General features: G+C 49.7%; 1 protein-coding gene across 40 annotated transcripts in view; it reads left to right on the forward strand.

The window, feature by feature from the left end:
- PLEKHA6 (pleckstrin homology domain containing A6) overlaps nucleotides 1-26775 on the forward strand; it is a 160499-nt gene that overhangs the window by 1970 nt on the left and 131754 nt on the right. For 29 of the 40 annotated variants that reach the window (XR_001711909.4, XR_010150977.1, XR_010150996.1 and 26 more), the window contains exons 2-3: nucleotides 5902-5978; nucleotides 9644-9701. Coding sequence is in view for 28 of the 40 variants with exons in the window: in XM_016936715.4 (XP_016792204.1) it covers nucleotides 5902-5978; nucleotides 9644-9701 (135 nt within the window). In the remaining 12 variants the exon portion in view is untranslated. Of the gene's footprint in view, nucleotides 1-5901; nucleotides 5979-9643; nucleotides 9702-9737; nucleotides 9923-17068; nucleotides 17798-25171; nucleotides 26609-26775 lie in introns of those variants that run through there. The other 11 variants (XM_063793045.1, XM_063793055.1, XM_063793062.1 and 8 more) reach the window with 9 other exon arrangements.

Here is a 26775-nt window from a genome sequence, read left to right on the forward strand (position 1 = left end):
GTGGCGGGGCTGGGGGCAGGCCAGAGAAGGTGGGTGAAGCGGTGGCTACAACGGCGGGCATGACTAATAAGTTTATCACCATGCCTGTTTGAATGTGTCTCCCGCCTTTTCCTCAATGGGTCAAAGTCCAGCAAAGGCTTGGCATTCCCTCAGCTTGGAAAGGCTGGGCAGGGCAGGGGAGTGCTGCCCTTTCTCCCTCTCCCTGGTCACATGCGAGGCCTCCAGGAGGATGACTAGACCAATGCCCAGCCTGGAGTTTTTTCAGCTCCTTCCCTGAAAGGGCCAGAGGTAGGTCTTTCATTTTCCCCGAGACTTTCCCATGGGAAGACTTGGGCTAAGTGACAACATACCAGGAGATCCTGCCTCTACCACTCAGTTCCTGGCAACCCTCGCCCCAGACTCAGCGTGCCCAGGACAGCAGTTCTCCTCTCCTGTCCTGCTTCTTTATGGGGCTGTGGTCAAGAGGGAGGGGGACGATGCCCACTGTATGTTTGGCATTCTTGAGAGAGAGCGCGCCTTTGCTACTGTCAGTAATATATTAGCACTGTTATATTAATTTCATAAACCAAAATGGCTCTGGCATAATCTCATTATAACAAAGTGGCCCTGCTGGCTGTCTTTTGGCTCGCTTCTACTATAGTCATCTTTTGCCAGGATAGACATCTTCCAGAAATATAGCAAGTCTAGAAGCACAACGTCTTGGACTGTTACCCACACTTGACGAGCTTTTCCTTCCTCAAGATAGCCACTTAAAAACATCAGAGCTACAAGGAATCTTAGAAGCAACCCCTTCATTTGTCAAATGGGGAACTGAGGTCCAGAGATATTGAAGTACCGGTCTAAGAGAAAACCACTTGTTAATCAGAGCTGGGACTCAGCCCAGCATCTGCTGACTTAGTGCACTGCTTCCCCGGGTACCAAACTGCCTTTGCAGGGGCTCAGGCAGGCAGTAGTTTCTCTTTGGTGTTTCTAAGTTTCCACATTTGCTTTAGGCCTTTGTTCTGTAATTATCACCACCATGATCATAATTGATGTTGTAATTATATTATCTTAGAAATTAACTCCATTAAAGTTCTTGACCCTAAGTCAGATTCTTAAATAACAGAACTTCTGCAATATTAAAACTGCAGTGGCTAGAGACATTAGAGTTTATAAGAATCACCCAAGGAACTTATTAAGAAGGTGGATTCCTGAGCCCTACCTCAGGAGATTCCTATTCAGAGGATCTGGGGTAGGGTCTTAGAATGTGAATTTCCGTGAGCCCCTCAGGTATACTGATGAAGTGGTTCATTCTCTTCTTTCTTCCTGATCTCTTACTTGCCATCCAGATTCTTTTCCTCTTTCATTCTACAAACATTTATTGGGCATCCACTCTTTGCTGCAGTGCTAGGCACTGGAGATAAAAACAATAAGATATAGGTTTTTACTTTAAGGTAACAGGGAGAATACATAAATCAATACTTAGGAAATAATATGGTACATTCTTGAGGCATTTGCATGATGCTATGGGAAGGAAAGAACTAATGCTCTCCAGGGAGTTCAGTGAGGGCTTCCCAGAGGAGGAAGCATTTGAGCTGATTCTGGAGGAGAGACAAGAGTGAAAGAAGCCTTGGAAGTAGAGGCTTGGGGAAATAAAGGTACCAGTGGGGGCTGAGGAACAGGTAACCTAGAGCACTCGGAGAGGTTCAGTGGAGATGGAGTGGAGCTGCTGAAATACTGTAGAGGACCAGGAGAAAAAGTAGGAAGAGGCAGCTTGAGAGAGCCCTTATGTGCTAAGCTAAGGGGTCTGGACTCCATCCTATAGGTGATGGGAAGCCAAAGGAGATTTCAAACTGGAACTTGACATCATCAAATCTGCGTTTAGAGCCTTGTCTCTGGCAGCTTCCTGAGCAATGATTTGAGGCTGAGCGAGAGGCAGGAGGAGAAACTTAAGGTATGGAAAGCAGTTAGGAAACAATTGCAAAAGTCCAGGAGACAGCTGATGGGGCCTGAATTAAAATGGTGAGAATAGAAGTGAAGGGGAGGGAGAGATGGGAGAAATCTTCAGGAACCAAATCAGGAATATTCATCTAATGCTTGAATTCTGGGGAGGGGAGACAAAGGGAGGAATCAAAGGTGAAGCTTAGAATTTCCAGCTTGAGTTGACAGAGGTCAGGAGTATGGCAAGGGGAGTGCATATTAGGGAGAGTACAGGGTTAGTGGGGAAACACTGCAGTTGAGGTCCCCGGGGGACATTCAGGAGTTGCTGTCTAACAGACAACTGGATATACAGGATAGAGTTTGAAGAGAGAGGCCTGGGCTGGAAAAGGGTCATCATGTGGGGGTAGAACGACCCAGAAGAGTGCGAGGGAAAAGACAGGAGTATACCCCAGGCAGCACCAGTGTCAAGGAAGGGATAGAGGAACAGAGCCCAGGTTGGAGAGTAAGACCGAGAGGTTGCAGAGGTTGGCAGCACCAGGACCAGGGTAGAATGCCACCCCAGAAGGAAAGGAAGAGGGATGTTAAGAAGAAAAAAGGAAGGAATTCAACAGTATTGGATGCAGCAGAAAAGCCAAATGGGCCAAAGGCTAAAAAATGCCTAGTGGATTTAGGAGAGGGGGAGGCCTTTAATGACATCTAGGAAAGTGGTTTCAGGAGAGAGCTGGGAACAGAAACCAGGTTGCAGTGGATTGGTGAATGAAAGGCCAGAAAGTGGGGAAAGCTAGGAGAGACTACTGTTGAATGTTTGCACAGGAATGAGGAGTGCGAGACATGAAGCTGCCAGGGACATGGCATTGAGTGGGAGGCAGCGTGTTTAGACTATAGAATACACAGACAGAGGAGAAGGATAAAGGGATGGACCCTATAAAGAGAGAGGAGGTGAAGATGCAAGGCTGGGATGCTCAACAGAAGGAGGTTCTGTAAAAGATGGAAGAGGAGGGGGACGATAACCCAGGCAGAGAGATTAGCCTTAAAGGGGAGAGAGGGCTACCTCTTCTCCAGAGGAAGACAAGTATTAAAGGATGGGTGAGAATCTGGGTAAGTTTTGGTGGTGAGGTGATTGGGCATACTGGGAAAGCTCCCACCTAATCTTTTCTATTTTTTCGTCATTAAGACATAAGATCCTCTGTGCCGGAGAGGGGCTGGGTAGCAGAGGCAGCCCTGGGACCTGAGGTTAGCCGGAAAGGCTTGGAGCACTCTGCAGATGGCAACTGACTGGGGACCTTGAAGAAGATTCTAGGTGGCACTCAGGGCTCAGCTAAGCTGGGAGACTGGATTTGCAGTGACCCCAGTTCTCCGAGGCCCAGTTCCCCCATCAGCCTGGTGCTGGAGTGGAGACAGCCTGTGACTGCGTTGTCCCAGACAGTGGTGCTGACAAGGGGTGCAAGATGGTGCAAAGACAAGGGGAAGAGGAAGTTGAGGGCTGTGGTGGAATGTCAAGGGTGTGATAGGGTTGTCTGTGATATCCAGTGGGGTAGAGATAGATGGGAAGTCTGAGGGGGCGGACAGTGTGCAAGGAGGGGAGAGTCAGGGGCTGAAAAATCTCAGGACAGATGTAACGGAGGTGAGGGCACTGGCTGACTTTCTCTCCAAACCCTTCCTTTTTATTGGCTTCCTCTTCCACTGCCTCCCAGGACCAAAGCCAAGACCAGAGACCCAGTATGTTAGAGTCTTCTTCAATGGTGCCTGAGCTCAGAAGTCACTAGAACAGTGACTTTGTTTTTTCTCTGCTTATCAGAGGGGTAGGTTAGCTGGGAGGTCTCTTCCTGTAGCAGGTGTCCAACCTTAGAGAAAATTAGTGGAGTTAATAGAAAAAAAAGCATATTTTCACACCAACACTAGTACACAAATGTTCATAGTAGCTTTATTGGTAATGGCCCAGAACTGAAAACAACCCGTAAGTTCAGCAACAGGTGAATGAATGAACACACTGTGGTGTTTCCTACAATGGAATACTATTCAGCAATTAAATGGAATCAAACAACCACACACCAAAATATGGAAAAAAGCACGAAAGTCAGACAGCTGGGTGCTGTGGTTCACACTGTAATCCCAGTGCTTTGGGAGGCCAAGGCAGGAGGATCACTTGAGGTCAGGAGTTTGTAACCAACCTGGGCAACATAGTAAGACCTTGTCTCTGCAAAAAAAAATAGCCAGAGACCAGGTGCAGTGGCTCACGCCTGTAATCCCAGCACTTTGGGAGGCTGAGGCACTTGAGGTCAGGAGTTTGAGATCAGCCTGGCCAACATGGTGAAACTCCGTCTCTACTGAAAATACATGAAAAATTAGCTAGGCGTGGTGGTGCACGCCTGTAACTCTAGCTACTTGGGTGGCTGAGGTGGGAGGATTGCTTGAACCCAGGCAGAGATTTCAGTGAGGCAAGATCGTGCCACTGCACACTCCAGCCTGGGTGAAAGAGTGATACTCTATCTCAAAAAAAAAAAAAAAAAAGAAAGAAAAAATATAGCCAGACATGGTGGTACATGCCTGTAGTCCTAGCACTCAGGGGGCTGAGGTGGGAGGATTGCTTGAGCCCAGAAGTTTGAGGCTACAAATGAGCTATGATTGTGCCACTGCACTCCAGTCTGGATGGCAGAGTGAGACCGTCAAAAAAAAAAAAAAGTTTTTCAGGGAAAGATGTATGATTGTATGATTGCATGACTGTATTGTATGATTGTATGATTCTTTTTATATAAAACTCTAGAAAATGCAACTAATCTATAGTAACAGAAAACAAATCAGTTGCTGGGGAGAGGGGTGAGGATAGAAAGAGCTTGGGGTTGGGGGTGGGAAGGAGGAATTACAAAGGGTCACACAGAAAGTTTGGGAATTCATTATCTTGATTTCGGTGGCAGTTTCACAGGTGTATAGATAAGTCAAAACTATTAAATTGTAAATTTTTTAGGGCGTTTATTCGATATCTCATTTTAATAAAAGTTTAATGGAGTCTTTCTTAGTGGAGTTTATTCTACATCCATTATACCTTAAAGACATTGAGTACAGTCTTGTCCTGGGCTCCAAGATGCCATCCTAAAGCCTGGGTGATCCACGTGACCTGAGAGTCCCTTTCTCCACATACCTGAAGTAGCCAAGACAGTCAGATGCTTCTTGCTGGATCACATCTGGCTCTGGAAGTCTGTGTCACTTGGTCGGTGGGGATTGAGAAATGATGATGGCTTCATCTGCCATCCAATCTAGAGCCCAGAGGGTCTGTGTTGCTGGGGAGCCTGCCTTGCTGGGTGTGAGGTATCAGAAAGAGTTTTGTCGGGGACAGATCTAGGTCTGAATCCTGTCTTCATCACTTATTGGTTGTGACTTTGGCCAAATTTCTTAACTTCTCTGAACCTCGATTCATAATCTGTAAAATTTCCAGTGTGAGGGAATGTCGTGAATGAAAAATATGTAGCATTGTTGACACATAAGGACTATGGGTTCATGCAGTCTCCTCCTTTTCTTATCCATTCGAGAAGCTGCCAGTTAAGGACCTTCCTTGTTTTTCCCACCTGACTTTAGCAATCATCTCTAACATTGCCTCTGCCGTGAAGCCTTCATGCTTCCCCTTCCTTAACCTCATGCCAGGTAGCACTCGTTTCTTTGCAATGGTATCACACTTTCTACACATAGTTACAATAGGGATTACAGTGCCTATCATATTGTATTGCAGCTATCTTTTTATGCATTTGTTTCCCAGTGGGATGTAGATTCTTTGAGGTTAGGGATTCGATATTATTCATCCTGAAATCCTCAGAGTGTGCTTAGTAAATAATTCTCTGTGAATGTGAATGAATGAACAGCCTTGTGGATGCTCTCATCTCATGTGTCTGGGATTGAATAGTCGGTGTTAATGTGAATCTGGAGATGAGTGTCCCGCTCAGAAAAGCCTCTCTTGTAGCTGACACTTTCTTATTGATCTTTCTGCAGTGATGAGGAAAAGTCAACCAGCTGGGTGCACCCTGGAACAAAGTCACCCATCCAGAGTGGACACACCTCCTGCCCAGGTAAGGAACCTGTCTGTCCCTGCCTTTGCAATTGAGGAGGATGTAATAGCTTGAGGTGGCAGCAGGAATCCTGTGCCCCAACTTTGCTTCTGACTTTTTCCTTTCTCCATGGATGGACTCAGCTTAGCATTTGGACTGCCTGCCATCTGGGGGAGATTGCAGGCTTGTTGGAGCTCACCTCAGTGTCTCTCTAAGCTTCCACCTCCAAAATTAGTATCTGAGACAGGCCTTTGAGGACAAAGATTTTTACTCATCTTTCATCCCTCTGCCCAGTCAGAAAATCCCCTGTCTCAAGGGCTCTTGAACTGGCAGAAGCCAGCCCCCAGTGCTGCGCTCTAGAACTTTTATGTCGTGATGGAAGGGTTCTCTATCTGCTCTACCCAATACAATTGCCATAAGCCACATGTGGCAATGAACAACTGAAATGTTACAAGCATCACTGAGGCCCTGAATTTTTTTTTTTTTTTTTTTGAGGCAGAGTCTTACTCTGTCGCACAGGCTGGAGTGCAGTGGCACAATCTCGGCTCACTGCAACCTCTGCCTCCCGGGTTCAAGAGATTCTCGTGCCTCAGCCTCCCAAATAGCTGGGATTACATGTGTGTGCCACCACACCCAGCTAATTTTTGTATTGTTAGTAGAGATGGGGTTTTGCCATGTTGGCCAGGCTGGTCTCAAACTCCTGACCTCAAGTGATCCACCCACTTCGACTTCCCAAAGTGCTGGGATTACAGGTGTGAGCCACTGTGCCCAGATGGATTTTTAATCCTAATTAATTCAAATGTAAATGGCCCCATGTAGCTAGTGGGAGCGCCTGTTTCTCCCACTGAGGAGAAACATGAAAGGGGACAAGGCTGACATTCATTGCTGATTATGGAGAAAACATCACTGGTAGCCCTCAGGGCTAGTGGGAAAGGTGGGACACAAACAGGTCAGAAATGAAGAAACAACCAAGGAAAAAGACTTCAGTCTAAGCTGTTGAGGTAGAGACATCAAGAATCACAAGGCCTGGGTACTTTAACTGAACAGCCATTCATCCTCCTCATGACGCCACCACAGGCCAGTAAGAGGGGGTGTGGGTCACAATGTGGGGAGATCTCTCTCCCCTTCTCGCCTTCCAGCCCTTCCCCCTCTCACCTTCCAGCGCTTCACCGGACTGGACACCAGGCGCCTGGTTCCAAGGCCTCCGTCAATCATGGGCACAGCTGGCACTGCTGGACACACAGGATGAAGCCTTTGGCTTGTTCAGAGTCCTTTTCTTTTTAGCTTCTGAGCTGGGATCATTTCTGGAAGAGACTTCAGGGATCATGGAGTTCGACTCTTCATTTTATGGTAGAAACATTGAAGAACAGAGAGGAAGTACCTGGCTCAAGGCCATTTGACTAATAAGCAAAGCAGTGTCATGGTTAAAGGCATACATTTTGGAGGCAGAGAGATCTGAGCTCAATCTTGGTTCTATTTCTTCCAGTGTGCTCTTGCACTAGGGGTTTAATTCTTCCTGGACTTAGCTTCTTCATCTTTATAATGGGGAGAGGATTATGAACCTCAAAAAACTAGTAGCATTACATCAGAGAGGTGGCTCCCAAAATGGAGGTGGCTGCTGCTGTTATTGTCACCATTGTATTTCCAACTTGCAGCGAGGCCTCCTGGCTCTAAGGCCAAGGCTGTTTTCTACCAGGCTGATGGTGGTGTCACCTTCAGTGTTTCAGCTGTTTACAGGTTGAGTCCTTCCACCTCATTATCATCCTAGGTAGGAGTGGAAGATGAATACCAGCCTGTGAGCCAATGCTTTCATTTTTGGCTGCAGCCAACTGGTTGTCTAAGGCTGGGAAGGGGTTAAGATGCCCCCGGAGCTTGCCGGGAGGGCAGCTGCCTCAGCGGGCACTCCGCCTGGATGGGAATATAAGCACTCTTGGTGTTGCCCAGGCAGAGAGGGCAGTGTGGAGGGAAGTTGCTAGAAAAAGGCAGGGGACATAATCCATACTGGCCTCTTTCCCAGGCACATCACAGTGGCAGAATTATTTATGATTCCGACCCAATGGGGATCCCTCTACTTGGGGAGAATGCCAACCCACGCCCTCCTGAATGGCAACGTCCTCCCACAGAGACAGAGGGGAACAAGTAGCATTTATGGAGCGGCACAGAGGAAAGAGTGTGGGCTTTGGAGACAGCACAGCAGCACTCACATCCCGGCCCAGACACTTCCTGTGTGACCTTGAGCCAGTTGATGAACCTGTCTGGGCCTCTGTTTCCTCATCTGTTATCGGCGAAAATGTTTCGGAGGACACCTATTGTATAATGTTGCTATGCAGATTAAATGCACTAGCAGAGGTAAAGTGCATAGCTTAGAGGAAGGAAGTACTCGCTAAGTGGTAGCTGGTGTGATAGGTGGGCCAAGTCCTGGCAGGAGCTGGGCTTGCTGGCTGCCCTGTTTTGCTGAAACAGCAGCATCACCATCAGCAGCAACTGTGGAAATATAGACCCTTGATAAATACAGGTGAATAAAATGAATGATTAGAAACTGGACCTGCCACTCTGCAGAACCCAGGCACTGCTCCCCAGCAGCTGGTGCCTCAAAGCAGCTGCTAACATGGCAGGAGACAGTCAGACCAGCAGTGAATAGCTATGCTCCGTAAGACTTCATACACAAGGCAGGCGTGTGGACTGACCAGAAAGGTGGCAGTCACTGTCCATCAAGAGAATCCCCACCTGTTTTCCAATATGTCAGCCAGGAGGCTCGCACTCCCAAAAGGAATGTTCTCAGCCAGCTCCCTGACTGTCCCCACCTCTGACAGTGGACTCTCTTGGGTCTCTCAAAAGGCTCCTCCTCCTCAGCCATGGGGTGAAGGAATCCTGTTTGCTGGGGAGGTGGGATGCTGCCCAGGGTGGCTGTTTTGGGAGAGCGAGCAGGATGAGATAGTGCCTATGAGTGATCTTTGGAGATGGAGGTGCTATGGCCACCTGTGGGGACTGCCTGGGTGCCTCCTGGCCACTGTCAACTTCCTTGCTCACACTGAGATTCTGTGATTCTCCTCTGAGCATTTCCATGGATAATTTTTTTTTTTCAGAGACACTATTAAAGATTTTAAAAATTGCAAGTCTCTTCATTTTCCTGGGGCTGATTTCCTAGGTCCTTGGTTTCCTGTCCAGAAACAGCACAGCCTGATGGCCATAATGTTGGCCTGGTATTTGGAGACTTGAGTCTTACTCGGATCTTAGGTGTTAATGATCTGTGATGAGTTCCTGGGGCAAGTGACCTGCCCTTCTGGTTAGATGATCCTGAGGACACTTCCAGGGGAACCATCTGTGTGTTCACTGTTGTATCCAGGGGCTGGCACAGGGCCTGGCGCACAGTAGATGCTCAGTAAAGATTTGTTGAATGAATGAGTGCGTCCTGCCAGGCTATGATTCATTCGGTCACTTCACCGCTCATTGACGGAGGACATCCCGTCCACTCCCATATCTCTCATTATTTGCTGGGAATCTCACTGCTAGAAATCACGGACAAAAAAGGATGGAATGGTTGGTTTGAACTCGGCTGGCTTATATTTGGATTTTCCTGACTGTCCAGGCACCCATCCCTCCTAAGTGCAGGTGGGGTTTGTGGGAAGAGAGGAAGAGAGGTTGATCCCAGGGTATCTCATTCTGGTGATTTTGCTTCCTCACAGGTTTGCCCAAGGGCTGGGAAGTGGATTCCACCCAGGAAGGAGCTGTGTATTTCATCAAGTGAGTAAGACGCAGTTTCCTTTCTGATGTCGCTGTTGGTTCCACTTTCATCCTTGTCAGGAGGAGAGATGGTTAAAGTGTCTGGTTTTTCACTGAAGGCACTGCTGGGTCTGTGATTGGCTAGGAGGTGCTGAGGCTCCTGAGAGCTGAGATAGAGATGGGAACGTATGTATCAGTGCGTCTGTTTATGTTGGCCTGGGCAGTAACCAGTGTCAGTCCTGGTAAGTTTCCTGGGGTGGGGTGGGTGGAGGGTTGGGCTGGGCTGTACCGGTGGGAAGGAGATGGCTCAACAAAGTAGAGGAACGAGGCTGTTCTAAACACACAGGCAGAGGTTCAGAGGCAGGAGACGGAGCCGCGGGGCAGGATGTGGAGGCAGTGGGAAGGGAAGGTGTCCGTGGGGTGTACGAAGGAGGACATCAGACTGGTGGTGGCAAGGCCAGCTCCGGTCACTCTTGCTCTTGTGGATGGGGGCATCTGCGATTCTAGGGGTGGTTTGTGTGGGCGGAGATGCTCTATTTTCCTCCTAGGAGTTGTTCAGGCCCCTCTGTGGGCTGGGGAGCCCTTATTTCCTGCCGTGGCTAAAGATGTGCCTTGGGAAGTTGCCCTGGACTTAACCTTGGAAGCAGAAGACAGAGCTCTTTGGGCTGGGGTGGTGCATGAGCTACCCAGTTGAACTCACTTCTCTCTGCCTTGGCCTGGGTCTCTCCATCTGGTTTCATTCGCAAGGGTGAGGCTCAGCGTGCCCAGGCCTGTGGGCCTCACCTTCTGGTCTGGCCTCAGATTCTGCAGGGATGGTGAAGTGCTTCTGCCCAGCCTCCTGGGGCAATGGCACCACCAGAGGGAGCCCCAGTCTAGCCAGGGCAGGGAGGACCCTTGTCTCATCCCCTTTCCGTCCCTCTCTGCTTTGAAATCCTCATCCATCTGTACTAGGAGGGGTTACGTTTCCAATCCCCCACCGCCAAGATCTACCAGCACTTAGATCTGCCACCATCTACCACCTACATCAGCTTAGCCGCTAACCTATTTTTTCTTTTTTTTAAGATAGGGTCTCACTCTGTCACCCAGGCTGGAGTGCAGTGGTGCGATCTCAGTTCACTGCAATTTCCACCTCCGGGGTTCAAGAGATTCTCGTGCCTCCGCCTCCTGAGTAGCTGGGATTACAGGTGCCCACCACCATGCCTGGCTAATTTTTGTATTTTTGGTCAAGATGGGGTTTTGTCATGTTGGCCAGGCTGGTCTCGAACACCTGGCCTCCAGGGATCCATCCACCTTGGCCTCCCAAAGTGCTGGGATTACAGGCGTGAGCCACCATGCCTGGGCCTGTTAACCATATTCTTAAAGCGAAAGCCAATTTTTCTTTTCTTTCTTTTCTTCTTTTTCTTTTGTTCCTCCTCCTTCTCCTCCTCCTCTTTCTCCTCCTCTTCCTGCTCTTCCTCCTTCTTCATCTTCCTTTCAAAGTATCTGTTCTGGAAATTATTCTAATATCACATGACAGTTATAGACTGAATTTTTCCTGTTTGGACCCAAATGCTTCTTGCTTCAGTTAAGAATTGTGAATTGTTTCTTCTTTTCTCCCTCTTGCAGATACCATCTTCATATTCCTTTTGGTACATGGCTCTAGAGATTGTTCACTAAACACTTTCACATGTATTACGGCATCTCACCAGTCCCTAGAAACGTACCTGTCCACCTCTCTGACCTCGTGTCCCATGACTGGCTGGCTGTGCTGCCATCTTTCCTTCCCACCATCATGTCAAACCCATTCCCACCTCAGAGCCTTGGCACTTGCTGTTACCCCTGCCTGGGAGCACTCTCCTCCCATTTCCACACACCTGGTTCCGACTTCTCGATTAGCCCGTGTCACCTCCTCAGAGAGGCCATGCCTGACTGCTCTGCCTGAATTCCCCCACCCCTCCACACTCTTACTCTTACTTTTCTTCACAGCACCCGGCACTACCTGAAACACGTTTGTTTATGTATCTGTTTGGTTACGTATTTCTGGTCCCCCCACTGCTGTGTAAGTCCTGGGAGCAGATTCTGGCTATTGTGTTTTTCACTCCCTCCTAGAACCTTTCTGGTGCATGATAGCAATCCAGTATTTCCTGAAATGAATGCACGCATGATAAACATTGGGAGATAAACAACACAGGCATAATTGATTTCTGCTTCAGCTACCAGCCCAGAGCTTTCTTCTGAGCTCCCTCAATTCATTGTGTCCAGACTTGAAGTCATTGCTTCTCTGTGCCGGTTCCATCTTTTCTAGAAATACCAGCAAAGCAGAGCCCTCGGAGACACCCTCAACCTTTCCCACTCTCATGCCTCCCCCACGGGTCCTGTCAATTCTCCTCCCAAATATCTCTCAACCCACCCACTTCTCGACATCTCCATAGCCATGGCCTGAGTTCAGACCCACATGGACTCTCACTTCCATTATTGTAGAAGCTTTCCAACTGATCTTCCTGCCTCCAGGCCATAATGCTGCAAGAGTGCTTTTTTTCTAGAATTCAAATTTGGTCATATTATTCTCCATTAAAAACTTTGCATGTTACCCGTCACTTACAGGATAAAATCTAAATTCCCTATCTGGGCACGTAAAGGGCATCATAGTCTCGCTCCCGCCCCCCTTCCCAGCCTCACCTCCCACACTCCCCACCTGGCTCTTTAGCCCTCTCCTCTAGCCCTACCAAATCACTTGTGGTTCCCTCAACATTCGCTTCCCTTTCATGCATCCGGGGCTTTGTAGGTGCCAATCTCTCCTCACGTGGCTCATGCCCACCTGAGAACACTTGTTCTTCCTTCAAGCCCTGCCCATGATGTCACTTCTTCAGGGATGTGTCCGTGTATTGTAGTTATTTGCTTATACTTGTGTCATTTTCCACTAGATTAGTAACTCTCCAACTGGAGCGTGTATCACAATCACTGGAGGGTTTGTTGGAGCACAGATGGCTGGGCCCTACCCCTAGAGTTTCGGATTCAGAGGGTCTAGAATTTGCATTTCCAACACATTCTCAGGTTATGCTGCTGTGGCTGCTCTGGGGCCCACACTTTGAGAACCAGTAGCCTAGACTGAAAACTCATCAAGGGCAGGGGCAACACAGGGGGGTCGTAAAGTCCGGAGACACAGGCAATATTGTTTAATTATCAACCAGCCATGAATTCTGTGTTCACATACATTTCCAGACCTGGTGGTCATTCTGTATATCATAGCAGCAGCCGCCACTCTAGGAGCTAAGTGCTTTATGACATTATTTCATTTATTCCTCACCGCACCTTTATGAGGAGGTCCTATCATCCCGCTTTTAGCAAATAATGGGAAAACTGGTTCTTCGTATGTATTACTCAATGTCACAAAGCTTGTATTAATAGAAAGCAAGCGGGAAGGCGGCCTCATGTGTGCCTGATTTCACAGGCTTTGCTCTTAGCATGATGGCACGGCTGCTTCCCAGCATCCTTGGCACCTTGCTTGGACAAACGAAGTGCTCAGTAAGTTCTTGCTGAATGAGTGAGTGAATGAATGAACGACTGGCTCACCGTTCGTTCCTATTTTCACAGTTCCCACAAAGGTTTATGACATTTGGTTGGTGGATGAGTTAGAAACTCAAACGACTTCAGACATGGATTCCAAGTAATAATAAGAGCCAGACAACCGGAGGAGTTATTTTGTTTCTTTTAGTGTGGATGAGGGAGGGAAATTTCAATGAGCAAATATTGACATTTGCCCAGGAGCAGACCAATGTGTTAATTGTGTGTCAAAAAGCTCTTTCTTTCAGGGTATTTAGGAAGTGACTCTCATGGTATCCACAACAGACGTTTTGCTCGAGTGTGCGTGTGGTTTTGAAGGTGTCATTTACTGGGAAGAGTGGTAGGAGGAGGAGAGAACAAGCGAAAGGTTAAAACGTGGGAGAAACGCACTGCAAGCCTGTATGCACTTACCGCAAGAATCCACAAGAGGGCTCCAGAGCACACATGATGGCCCCACAAGGCTTTCAGGGGGTTTGCTCACAGCGTCTCCCCAGGCTGAAGGCGCCTTCTCGGAGGTGACAGGGCCACCTTTCCCATCCCCTGCCACCTCCCAGCCATAGTGGGTCTGGTAGCTGTCTTTCTGATGCTTAAAGATCTAGCTATGTAACACCCATTCCTGCCCAACAGGAAGTCTTCCCCCGCCCCCTTGTCTCCCTCCCCCGCGTTCCTGCGGAAGCCGCCGCCGGTGAAACTGGCCAGTTCTGTCTCCAAGGGTGCCTCTCTCCTTCCCCAAGGTTGACAGGGAGGGAGACGTGGCAGGACGCTTTCTGCAGAGCCACACCCCTGATAACCCGGTTCCCAAGCTGGGCCCCTGCGGCTCCTCCACCGAGGGAACCCCACCCAGCCGTTGGTCTTCCTTGTTCTGTTCTGGAAGCTTCCTCCAGGAAGGTGCGAGAATGTGCAGGCAGGCAGTCCACCCACGGCCCTGGCGCGCCTACGGGCTGCTCAGCGCTTCTTGAGGGGTTGCAGGGAGGCAGAGATCAGAAGCCCAGGTCTCTGCCCCGCGTGCTTCCAGGCTGGGCAGTGAGACCCCGGTGAGCCTCCAAGGCTGTGCTGGGTCTCTGGGATTCATCAGTACAGACCCCAACCCGAACTGCGAGACCCCGGAGCAGGGGCCCTGGGAGGGGCGGGGGAGCCACCAAGAGCAGTTCTGTTGTCTCCAGAAGGCAGACAGGACAGAGCACAGGAGTGCTGGGGCAGCAGTTCTGGTACAGTGACCCCACTAGCTCTAGGCTTAGAAAGGCAGATAACACCCCAGAACAGTAAAGAAGGAGGCGGCCGAGGAGAAAAGGTAGTGAATGTGCTGGGCTTCAAAGAAGCCCATTTGCAGGTGAGGAAAACAGGCTCGATAGTCAAGTAATTTGTTCAGTCACTGAGTTACTCAGGGATGGAGCTGGGCTTCCAAGTCACACAGGTTATCGTTAGCCAGGCATGGTGGCTCACACCTGTAGTCCCAGCAACTCAGTAGGCTGAGGCAGGAGGATTGCTTGAGCCTGGGAGATGGAGACCAATCTGGGCAACATAGCAAGACTCTGTCTCTAAAACAAACTAAAAAATTAGCTGCATGTGGTGGTGTGCACCTGTAGTACCAGCTACTTGGGAGGCTGAGGAGGGAGGATTGCTAAAGCCCAGGTAGAGGTGGAGGCTGCAGTGAGCTAGTTCATCCCACGGAGCTCCCTTTGCTGCCCCTAGTTGGCATGTTCTGCGAGGAAGAGAGACCCATGTGGATGCAGTTCCACTGAATGGGCAGTGAGCCAGTCAAGTTAGTGGCCACCAAGACTGTATGGTAGGGAGTGGGGATGGCACCAGAAAGGTGGGGAGGACCCGTGTGTTTGGAGACCATGAGTAGGTGCCTGGGAAGCTTGGACTTGATCCTCTGAGCAATGGGGACCAGTGATTGTAGAGCAGAGGAGAGACGGGATCGCAGAGGTGCTTTCTGTGGAATCCTCCCTCCCTCACGCCACCTCACGCCTTCCCCATTGGAGTTGTTTAGGTGAGGCTTGCTTCTCCTCTTCTGGGCTCGCAGAGCAAGAACTTAGATTTGGCAAAGGGAATTTATTATCTCTGGTCCATCCGCCTCACCTGTCCTTGCTGTAGCTCTAAGATCTTCATGCTACCACATCTCTTCCGCCTTGGTCCCCCAGCTAAAGGCATGCACCCCACACCGACCCTCCCTTTGGCTTCTCATGCCCCTGAAGCTACTCAGATCCCCCAGAAACATTCACACGTCTGGCTCAGGCTTCTCGAAGGATCCGTGGGACTCGTCTGCGGCCCTTGCCCTCTGCCTGCCAGAGAGGAAACCCGCCCAGCAGGCCCATCTGTTGGTCGCCTGCCTTTTCCAGCTGCCTGAGGATTGTGGGAGCTTGGGCTGGGGTCTCTGTCCCCCTCCCCGGCCTCCCTCTGGGATGCTGTAATCTCTTGCCTCCACTCCTTTCCTCCACTGGCTCCGCAGGGTCAGAGACCCCCAAGAGCCCCTCATCTTGGCTGACTGAAAGCAGACTCTCCCCCTGCCTGCACCTGGCAGCCTTGCCAAGTCCTGGAGAGCCAGGGCAGGTGAGTTGGGCTTGATCGGTCCTGCCTGGCACTGGGCCCTCATCCACAACTTGTCTGCCCCTTCAGCAGAGCAGCTTTCCTATAGCCAATGCAGGGCTGGCCTGACATCTCAGCTGGGCAGGGGAACAGTGGGAGGTGACCAAGAGTCCCCCTCCCCAAGAGTGCTGCTGAGCTGTGCCTGCTGCCCTAACCCCAGATTCCTGGCTCCAGCCTGGCCTGCCCTGGGGTGGGAAAGACAGTCCCTTCAGTAGCTCTCTAGGTCCCTGTCTTCCTCCAATGCTGTGGTGTGTGTGAGTGGGGTGTGGAGCCACAGCCTTCACACCAACCAGCCAGGTTCCTCCCAGGCCCTGGGAGGGAAGTCTGTGCTCCTGTTCCTTCCATTGCACATTCCTTTACAGATAAGGGCTTCAGTTGGTAAAAATGATATATGTACTCAGATCACACTAAGAGAGACCCACTTGTATTGGAGTCAAGAGGCTTAATTTTTTGATCAAGTTATTCTAATAATAAACAAAAAATGCAATCACCAGGTGAGTGGGGCCTTGCAGACACCCTTTCTCTAGCTCCTGCTTCTTGACATATTTATCTATTCAGAAGTGACTCCAGAAGCTCATCTGGTTCAGTCCCCAGTTTCCAGGTTTAAGGGGCAGGTGGGACTGAGACCAGCGAGCCTGCCTGGAGGTTGAGGTGGGAATCTTTTGGTTTTTTCCATCTTTCTGATCCTGTTTATGAAATCAGTGTTTTTATTACACTTGCCCATTGTCACAGAGAATCTGTGGATAGAGGAAAACTGAGAGAGATGTGGATAAAGGGAAACTGAGGCAGAAAGCAATCTTTGTCTAAGCAGAAACAGGGCTACGACTCTATTGTCTGAAGTCCTTCCTTCTGCCTCTGATCCTGAATAATACAGAACCCAGGTACCCCGTAGCTTGGCTAGCATCCTTGCTCAGGGTTATCAAGACCGATTTGGGCAGGAGCTAGAGAAAGGGTTTCTGCAAGGCCCCACTCACCTGATAATTGCATTTTTTGTTTATTATTAGAACAACTTGATTAAAAAATTAAGCCTCTCGACTCCAATACAAGTGGGTCTGTCTTAGGGTCTGAGTACATATATCATTTTTACCAACTGAAGCCCTTATCTGTAAAGGAATGTGCAACGGAAGGAACAGGAGCACAGACTTCCCTCCCAGGGCCTGGGAGGAGCCTGGCTGGTTGGTGTGGGGGCAGTGGCTCCACAACCCACTCACACCCCACTCCTCCTGGCATCTCATAGTGGCCCCCAACCCTCTCCAAATGTTATTTCTCTAAATTCACCATATTGAGGAGGGGGGCGGGGGATGGGGAGGCCCCAGGGCCCCAGCCAAGCCCTCTTGACACCTAGAGACGTGCCTCTCTCTGGAGTAGACAGCCACAGAGGTGAAAGGTGATCACCAGGCTGGCTGGGTGAGGCCCCACACATGATTCTAAGACCCTGGGCAGTTTCTGGCTCCCTGCAGTCTCTTGTGGGGGACTCTAAAAATGCAGCTCACCCAGACGGTGGCCCTGCTCCCCTTTGGGGGGCAGCCTTCTCCTGGTGGTGGAAGGCCCAGGAGGCTGTGCTGAGCCACCCCATCCTCTCCCGGGCAGGCAGGCTGCGTGGATGGTTAGCAGCTTGTCGCTGGTGTAGATGGAGTTAAACCTTTTCGGGGACTATTTACTCCTGATCCTAAGTGACAGCTTGGGGAGGGAGAGTCACGTGGCCCTGAAATCCCCGGGGGAGCCGATGGAGCATGCCCAGCTGCCTCTGCCTGGGAAAGATGCTGGATCCTGCAGTAACCACAACAGCATCCTCTCCCTCCGCCAGGGACCTGCCAGCTGGAGAGATGACTGATTAGATCAGATTAGATCCGGAGCCCCGCTCTGCAGAAGGGGGCCCCAGGGGCGGGGGAGGAGGACCCCAGCTGGCCTGAGCTGGGGGGAGGGGTGCCTTGGGGCTCGCAGAGTTAGAGCTTTCCAGCGCGGGGATCACACCTCAGAAGCCGGTGAGTCTGTTTTCATGCATCACATAGATGAGGTGGGAGGAGGAAGGCTGGGCTCTGGTCAGGGCTGGCAGCTGCCTGTCTGCCGCGTGAGCCTGGGCTGCTTGCACTGCGGAGCACTGGCTTCCCCATCTCTCATCCTTGGCAGCCTTACTTGGGGATCATGGATGCTGAGAATGCTAATTATAGCCCTCCCTGTGCCCCCACCCCCACCTCCAGAGTCCCCTGTCAGGGCTGATGCTGTTTAAATTGATTACATTTGAATTGCATCTCCTGGATGAGGGCAGCGTTGGGGCTGGCAGCTTCCTAGGGTCCAGCAGGGGTCCCCCAAGCAAGCTAGCACAGAGAGGCCAGCCCACCCTCCCTTTAATCTTGCCAGCAGGAAGGAGAGTTGGAGGGGGTCCAGGGTCAGGCTCAGGTCAGCCCCAGGGACTCACCTTCCTCAGCGTGGGGAGGGGTCAGGGTGTGTATCATTCTTATGAGTCAGAGGTTGGGTCGAAGGGTGACAGAGGCTCTTGGATTCCAATTCCTAGGACGCATCTGAGCTCTGGGGGTCTCAGATTTAATGGGGAGCTCTTGAAGGAGCTGGAGCCTGGTATGTGGTAGAGGAGGGCAGGGAATGAGGGGATGGCGTTTATAATGATGGGACCAGGCTGCAGCCAGCTAAGAGCCTCGAGGTATTGTGTGAGGAGTCTGAGGAAAGGAGGACAGTTGGGGAACTGGCCAGAGAAGGGTAAGGAGGGCTACAGTGGAAGGGGAGGGAAGCGGGGCGAGACAGGAAAGTGGCGGGGGTGGGGGAGAAGGGAGAAGAAGGGAGAAGAGGCTCCTGGGAAATGCTCTTTGAGACAACAGGCCAGCCAGGGCAGGGAAGGGGGCTGTGGAGCCTGGGAGAGCAGAGATGGAGAACCGGGATAGAGGGAGAGCCATCCCCGGGGCACAGGGGTGGGGAGGGAGAGCTGCAGGAGGGTGGAAGGTGGTGGGGAGGAGGCTGGAGCTCAGAGCTGGTGTCAGAGGAGGTTGCAGCCTTCAGGGATTGGAGGCTCTTCCCAAAGCCCTGTAGACCCTTTACCCTCAATCTGATCACTTGAGTGGTGCACTCTGCTGAGGGTCTCCTGCATGGTGGGGCAGGGTCCTGGCTGGCAGTTATCTGCCTGAGCCCACTGTCTGGGCAGGTGAGGGGGCACTGCGGGCACTTGCCCTACAAATCTCCCAAATCCTGTCTTCCAGGCCACCCTGGAAGAGTGTGAAACTGAGGAGGGCTCCTGTGGCTAGGACGGTTCAGTCGCCAGCTTTCACCCCCGAGCAGCTGCATTTTAGCTTCAGCAGGACATGAGCAGACCCTGCTGGTGGAGGGGAGGTGGGAGCGGCTAGGCTCGGGCCTGTCTCCAGGTTGGGGTGGCAGGAGGGGCTGAGGGCACCCCTCCTGGCACTGCCACTGGGCTTTCCTTATGGAAACAAGCGAGTTTCTGTGTCTTTGCACAAGGGCACAGAGTGCCGAGCCACAGATATGAATTATTAAAAGTCATTGGTTTTCCAATCAGCGGCGAGGTGATAAATGTGTTAGCACTGGTGTGTAATTAATCCTGGCGGGCTGCTGCACACAGGCTGCAGACAATGGGGGTCCCCCCCTGCTTTTTTTTTGCTGGGCTAGGCTTCTTTTCCTCCTTCCTAGGAAGGTGATGGTGCAGGACGCATTACACAGATAATTACTTTGAATGTGTCTGCCCGGATTATTGAGTTGGATTATTTCTGCTTGTAAATGAAATAATTACTGATCCCTCAGTCAGTGAGGGAGGCAGCCACCTTGGCTCCCGGGCTGACATCAGAGCCCCCACCTCGCGCAGACCCAGCCTGCAGCCTCGGGCTCATAGAGCGAGCTCTCTTGGCCCAGGGGACTGGCCTAGGCCAGAGTGAAGAAGCCGCAACAGCAGATGGGAGCGTGGTGTCAACTGGTGCTGAACGGGCTGCGGTTCCATTCTCCGAGCCAATTTCCTCATCGTCTTCCTCACTGCCTGTTATGAATTTGATGAGGTCATTGGCACTGGTCTTGGCGCACCCATGGGGCCCCCCAGAGGAAGGTTGGAGCTGTGCCTCACAAAAGAGCTGCAGGATTCGCACTCCCCTGAGCTCTGGGGTGAGGCGAACAGGCTCAGGAAGCCAGGGCTTAATGAGGGGACTTGAGCAGGCCAGTCTCCAAACACTTAAAGCACATTCAGAGAGGAAAAAACGACTATATTTTGGGAGACATTTAGAGTAACTGGGAGCAGAAGGAAAAGAAGTTGAGGGTAGGCTGAGTGGAAGCCTTCCCTTGACCATCTGTCTGTTCAGGGGGCTCCTGCTCTGCACCCACAACCTTCACACGCCCCTCAGAGACTATCTAGTCCAGACTCCCTCCACATCCAGATGAGCCTTCCTCAGCCTCCCTGACAGAAGCAGCAGCCTCACTTGGATAATTTCAGTGACAGGGAGCTCATTACCTCACAAGGCAGCTTCCTCTGTGGCTGGAACATTCTTCTATGTTGAATCAAAATCTGCCGACTTCTAAGTTCCACCCTCTGGTTCTGATTCTTTGAAGCTGTGCAGAACAAGTCACCTCTCTCTTTTACGTGGTCATAAAAATAGTTTTCTTTTGATTAAAATAGTATATCATAGTCCGTGTGTGGATGTAATATATTTTACATGATCATTTCTATATTGGACATTTAGGTTGTTACCTTATTTTCCTTTTACAGATAGCACAAGAGGAACATTTTTGTTCATAAGGCTCTTTCTGTGTTTTGGGTGACTTAGGATAAATTCCAAGGCATAGAATTAATGTGATGAAGGGTGTACATTAAAAGAATTACTATTCTGTGAGTGTAAAAGTAATACATTGTCATTTAAAAATGTAGAAAAACCTAAAGCAAAGTTAAGAATTACCCATAGGTTTGATATATAATTTTAATTTTGGTATATTTGTACTTTTATGAATTCATGCATGAGTGTATGTCTAGATTATCACAATACATATATATCATTAAAATTTTGGCCCAGATGTGTATTATTGTCACTTAAACAGAAAGCATTTTTTCATATTATTAAATATTCTTTAACAGCATTATTATTATTATTATTATTATTATTATTATTATTATTTGAGACAGGGCCTTGTTCTGTTGTCCAGGCTGGAGTGCTGTGGTACAGTCTCTGCTCACTGCAGTCTCAACCTCCTGGGCTCAAGCGATCCTCCTACCTCAGCCTCCCAAGTGGCTGGGTCTACAGGTGCATGTCACCATACCTGGCTAATTTTATGTATTTTTGATAGAGTTGGCCACGTTGGCCAGGCTGGTCTTGAACTCCTGTGCTCAAGTGATCCACCCACGTCGGCCTCCCAAAGTGCTGGGATTACAGGCGTGAACCACCACACCTGGCCTTTACAGCATCATTTTAAAGTGGCTGTCTCATATTTCATTATATACCTTTTCAATTTATTTGTTGATTTGGCCCCTATGTTAAACTAGGTACTTCCAATTTTCTACTTTTATAAACAAGGCTACAATGAACATATAAATATCTGAATCTTCACACATATCAATACTTTTTTCCCTTAGGTTGCATTTCTAGAAGTGAAATGGCTACATTATTAAAATATTTTGCCAAATCCCTCGTTCAAAAGCACTAATTTACATTCCTCGCAGCTGTGTCTGAGAATGGATTTTTGTGTGTGTGTGTGTGCCATGAGCATCAACATTGAGTATTACAACTTTTTCATGGTTTTCATTTATTGTTTCGATCCATCTGTTTGACTGGGAGTGAGACAATTTTTAAAAAGAGACTTATCAAATGTGACGTTGTCCATATTAATAACAATGCAATATATAATATGTCCATGTAATAAACATATTTGTGTGTTCGAGTCTTTGGCTTTTCTTAAAAGGTAGTGTGTGCAGAGTCATTAAGATCACAGTTGGCCAGGAATAGTGGCTCATGCCTGTAATCCCAGCACTTTGGGAGGCCGAAGCGGGTGGATTACTTGAAGCCAGAAGTTTGAGACCAGCCTGGTCAACATGGTGAAACCCCATCTCTGTTAAAAATATAAAAATTAGCTAAGTGTGGTGCTGGGTTCCTGTAATCCCACGTACCTGGGAGGCTGAGGCAGGAGAATCCATTGAACCCAGGAGGCGGAGTTTGCAGTGAGCCAAGATCGTGCCACTGTACTCCAGCCTGGGTGACAGAACAAGACTCTGTCTCAAAACAAACAAACAAACAAACAAAACGTAGTTATGGGGTCAAACTCAGGTTGAATCTGGAATCTACCATTTACCAGTGATATGATGCTAACAGTGGCTTTACCTCTCTGTGCCTCAGTTTCTCCATTTGTAAAATGAAGATAATGCTACCTATCTCATAAGCTTCTTGTGAAGATAAATGAGGTTACATATGCAAGCACATAGAATCCTGCTGAGCAGAATAAGTGATAAATGTGTTTGTTATTATTACCTTGTTGATTTGCATGAGAAACATAGATATCTGAAGACAGGTATAATCGTCTCTCTCCCTCCAAGCCCTCCCAAGTCTCCTTGTTCAAGACTAAGTGCCCCTGTTCCTCCAAAGACCCTCAAGTTCTTTCTTGAGCTTTCCTGGAGCCCCCACATGAACTGTGGCCTTACTGGCACAGAATGTGGTGAGGTGGCCACACACATGCCCAGGGCAGCCACTTCCTCCAGGAGAATCCCCTGGAATGGCACACTTGCTGGGGGCTTCTTCTGGCAGGTGCATGGCTTATAGGATACTCCACTGGAGCTGGTACTTCTGCAGCCCCTGTCCGCGCCCCTGCACAGCCATGTGCACATCCTGTCTTGATTTCTCCCTTGTCAAATCTACCCAGCATTTCTCATTCCCATGAGACCTCTTTGCACTTTCTAAAGTAGCACAAGCTTATCTGATAAACTAATTACGATCTGTATGTTAGCTCCTGCTGTGGTCATGGAGAGAAGGCTCATCTGGAATTTGAAGACATGGTTTCAAATCCTGACCCAAGTAGTATAGCCATATGATTTGTGGAAGTTACTTAATCCTTCTGAGCTTTCACTTCCTAGCCTGAGAACTGGGGTTAGTATCACTACCACCTACCTAGCTGATACCTAGGTGAGTAATGTACATGGAAGTGCTTTGTAAACTGAGAATAATCACACAAATGTCGGTTACTGAACATCATATTTCGGAAGGCAAGGCTTTAACTCAAAGACCAGATGGGTGCTGAGGTGGATTGGTGGGAAATGTTTTTAGGGTAGCTGGTATTCAGGGATACTGTCAAGTCCTCCCAGGTCACCTACTTAGTCTCTGTAGAGGATTGGTCCTCACCATGTGAATTCAGGAAATAGAGCTGGAGCTGCCAGTGCTGATCTGATAAACATGCATCAGTGCTGAGGCTTCAGGGTAGCTGGTCCACCCTGGTTTCAGCTATGTCTTCCTCGGGTTAGTTGGAGCTCCACTTCTGCAGTGAGGTGGCCTAGGGCCCTCTTTAAGGAGGAGGTGAGGTCCCTCCTTAGCTCTGACATCATCGTGTCCACCCAGTCTGGCTCGTCATGATCTGAGAAGAACAGGCATCTATAATTGCAGGTGCCAATTTGCTTTTAATTAGACAAATTCTTGCAATTAGCCTCTTAAATTCTACCTAGCCTCAGGTGGTGCGGTCATTGTTCTGGTTTTGCTTGGTTCCTGGGACCACATGAGCAGCAGTGGGCTATCCAGGGACTGGATCCAGGCTATCCAGCAATCCTGCTAACCTCACTTGAAACTGGGGCTGTCTCACTGGGGAATTGAAGGGGATCGGAGCAGGGAAGAAAAACCTGCTTTGGTGGGGTGGTGCGGGTGGGAGTATGGTGATAGAGGCGTAGTGCTGAGACCTGTTTGAATGACAAGTGAGGTCTAGAACCCAGGTTTCCTCCTCCTAACCCAATGCTTTTCCCCTTCTGAGCCTCAGTATCCTCATCTCTAAAATGGGAATAATAGTTCCCACCCTGCCCTTATCACCAAGGATCAAATGAGTTAGGTGTTGGAAGTAGGTGTGAATATAAAGCAATGCGACCTGAAAGTCCATGATCACATCAAATGTGAAAGCTCTTTAAAGTTCTCCATATGCTCCCGGTGGCCCTGGCCACTGCTTCTTGGACTCTGACCTTCTCAGTCACTTCTCTACTGTCCAGTAATTCCTGACTCCATTGTCTTCTAATCCTGCCAACTCTCCCCACAACTATGAGTGATTAGAGGGCAGTACTTAGCACATAGTAGGTGCTCAACAAATGTTGGTTGGATATATGAAGCTTTGGATGGGAGGGTTAGGCCCCAAGGAGCAGGCACAGAGAAACACTCATGAGAAAGCCTTGGGTGGGGGCAGTGGTGGGGAATTTATTCCCTGTTCTCCTCAGCCTTGCCTCTCACTCCACTGTACTTCTTCAAGGCAAGAGATGGCCTGATTTGTCTTATTTGTATCTGTGATGTTTCACGCAGAGCCAGTCACAAAATGGTTGGTAACTGCTTTTTGATTGGCTGAGTGAATGAGACAGGGTGATGTGGTAGAGACAGCATGGAATTAAGTGGTGGGTAGAACTTGGGAGCCTGGCCCTACCATTTGCTTTGGGTACATACTTACTGCATGCTCCTTATGTACCAGGCAGGTACTAGGTTGCAAAAATGAATTTTTATTTTGATTTATTTATTTTTGATATGGGGCCTCACTCTGTCCCCCAGGCTGGAATGCAGTGGCATGATCATAGCTCACTGTAGTCTCCACCTCCTAGGCTCATGCAGTCCTCCCACCTCAGCCTCCTGAGTAGCTGGGACCACAGGCATGCACCACCACACCTGGCTAATTATTTTATTTTTTGTAGAGACAGAGTCTCACTTTGTTGCCCAGGCTAGTCTTAAACTCCTGGGCTCAAGTGATCCTCCTGCCTCGGCCTCCCAAAGTATTGGGACTACAGGCGTGAGCCACTGTGCCCGGTCAAAAATAAATTTTTAAACTCACGCTCTTGTAAGGGAGCAGATGAGTGAGCAAACGACCATGCTGTATATGATACAGACATATGCTACATATGTTGGTGGCCAAAAAAGAAAAGGATAGACTCTCCTAGGAGGTTCCCCAAGGCAGAAACCTTAAGCCGGGTCTCAGCTTGGGAAAATTACTTAACCTCTCTGGGTCTCTGTTTCCTAAGCTATCCTGTTAGGAGACTGAAGTCTCCGCAGCGGCGAGGAGGAAATGAAATAAAATAATATGAAGAAAACATGTGGCACTGGATAGTCTTTTTTTCTTTTTTCTTTTCTTTTTTTTTTTTTTTTGAGATAGAGTCTCGCTCTGTGGCCCAGGCTGGAGTGCAGTGGTGCGATCTTGGCTCACTGCAACCTCCGCCTCCCAGGTTCAAGCAATTCTCCTGCCTCAGCCTCCTGAGTAGCTGGGATTACAAGGCATGCGCCACCATGCCGGGCTAATTTTTGTATTTTTAGTAGAGATGGGGTTTCACCATGTTGGCCAGGCTGGTCTCAAATTCCTGGCCTCAAGTGATCTGTCTGCCTTGGCCTCCGGAAGTGCTGGGGTTACAGGTGTGAGCCACCACACCTGGCCTAAATAATCTTTCTTTTTGAGACAAAGTCTCACTCTGTCACCCAGGCTGGAGTGCAGTGGCGAGATCTCAGCTCACTGCAACCTCCGCCTGCCAGGTTCAAACGATTCTCTTGCCTCAGCCTCCTGAGTGGTTGGGATTACAGACATGCACCACCACGCCTGGCTAATTTTTGTATTTTTAGTAGAGATGAGTTTTTACCATGTTGGGCATGGTGAAACTTAATAACTTAATAAAAGTTAAAATGTCACCTTGAAACCAGGCCTGGGATTGGTTGGTGGGAGGAGCTTGGGGAGGGCAGGAGCTGAAGGAATTCCAGGAAGCTGGTCCCTACACAGCCTCACCCTGTCTCTGCTGGTTAGTACCTGTGCAGCCTTGAGTAAGTCCCTCACCTTCTCTAAGTCTCAGGCACTCTATCTGCGAAGTGAGGATAATATGATTGTTGTATGGCTCAATTGAGAAACTTCACACAAGTCACCTACAACATGCTAGGCACATAGTAAGTACTAGAAAATATTAGCTCTTCCTTATGATTTTTACCACCATATTTCACAGAGAGACCACATCTGCACGCTGACACACGCATGTTGCATATGTGTGGACTCCTGGATATGCTCAGGAAGGGCGGAGGGTGAGAGGGCCTGGGGTTAGGCTGAATGACAGCTGGCTGCTGCTCAGTCTGAGAAGCCTTCCTGGAGGTGAGGCGACCGGAACTCTGTAGAGAAGGTGGGAGGGGTCAGGTTCGGCTTGGGTGATGGAACTGGGGAGGACGGCTTGTGGTTCATGCCCAAGTTGGGGGAGCCTGCTTCATGGGAAACATGTCAAAGGGAAAGGTGGCCCCTGACAGCAGGAACTTAGTTATCTCAGGCACGTAGGCCACCTCCCCCCCGCCACACCCCACTCCCCCTGCCTGGGCCAGTCCTGCCAGCAGCATCCCAGCTGCTCGGTAGCCCGGCTGGTCCCCTGACCTTCCTAAGCAAGGCAGCCTGGCGGCCATGCTGGGTTGCCGTGGTAACTGGCGGCCTCCCAGCTGGGTTGCCCGGGTAACCGGTTAGCTGGCGTTCGGAGAGGAGGGTGGTGAGCTGGGGGAAGTCAGCCTCAAAAGAGGCAGAGAAGGACAAGGGCTGGACAAGGAGGAAGACAGATCCCAGATGCCCCCAGCACAGCGCTCTCCTCTCTCCCTCGTGGGACTGGGAAAGCCAGAAAAAGGCAGGTAGGAAAGAATGTTGTGCTGTTTCCGACCCTTTGTGTGTATGTTTTGCAGTGTGAGTCGTCTTGGCCCTCATGGGACGTTTAGGGGATTTGACAGGGCGGCTCAGGAGCTAACTCTGGCAGTGATAAAACCAGGGGCCATCCAAACCAAGACGTCAGTCCTGGTCC

Source organism: Pan troglodytes, chromosome 1, assembly GCF_028858775.2.
Source record: "Pan troglodytes isolate AG18354 chromosome 1, NHGRI_mPanTro3-v2.0_pri, whole genome shotgun sequence".
NCBI lineage: Eukaryota > Metazoa > Chordata > Mammalia > Primates > Hominidae > Pan > Pan troglodytes.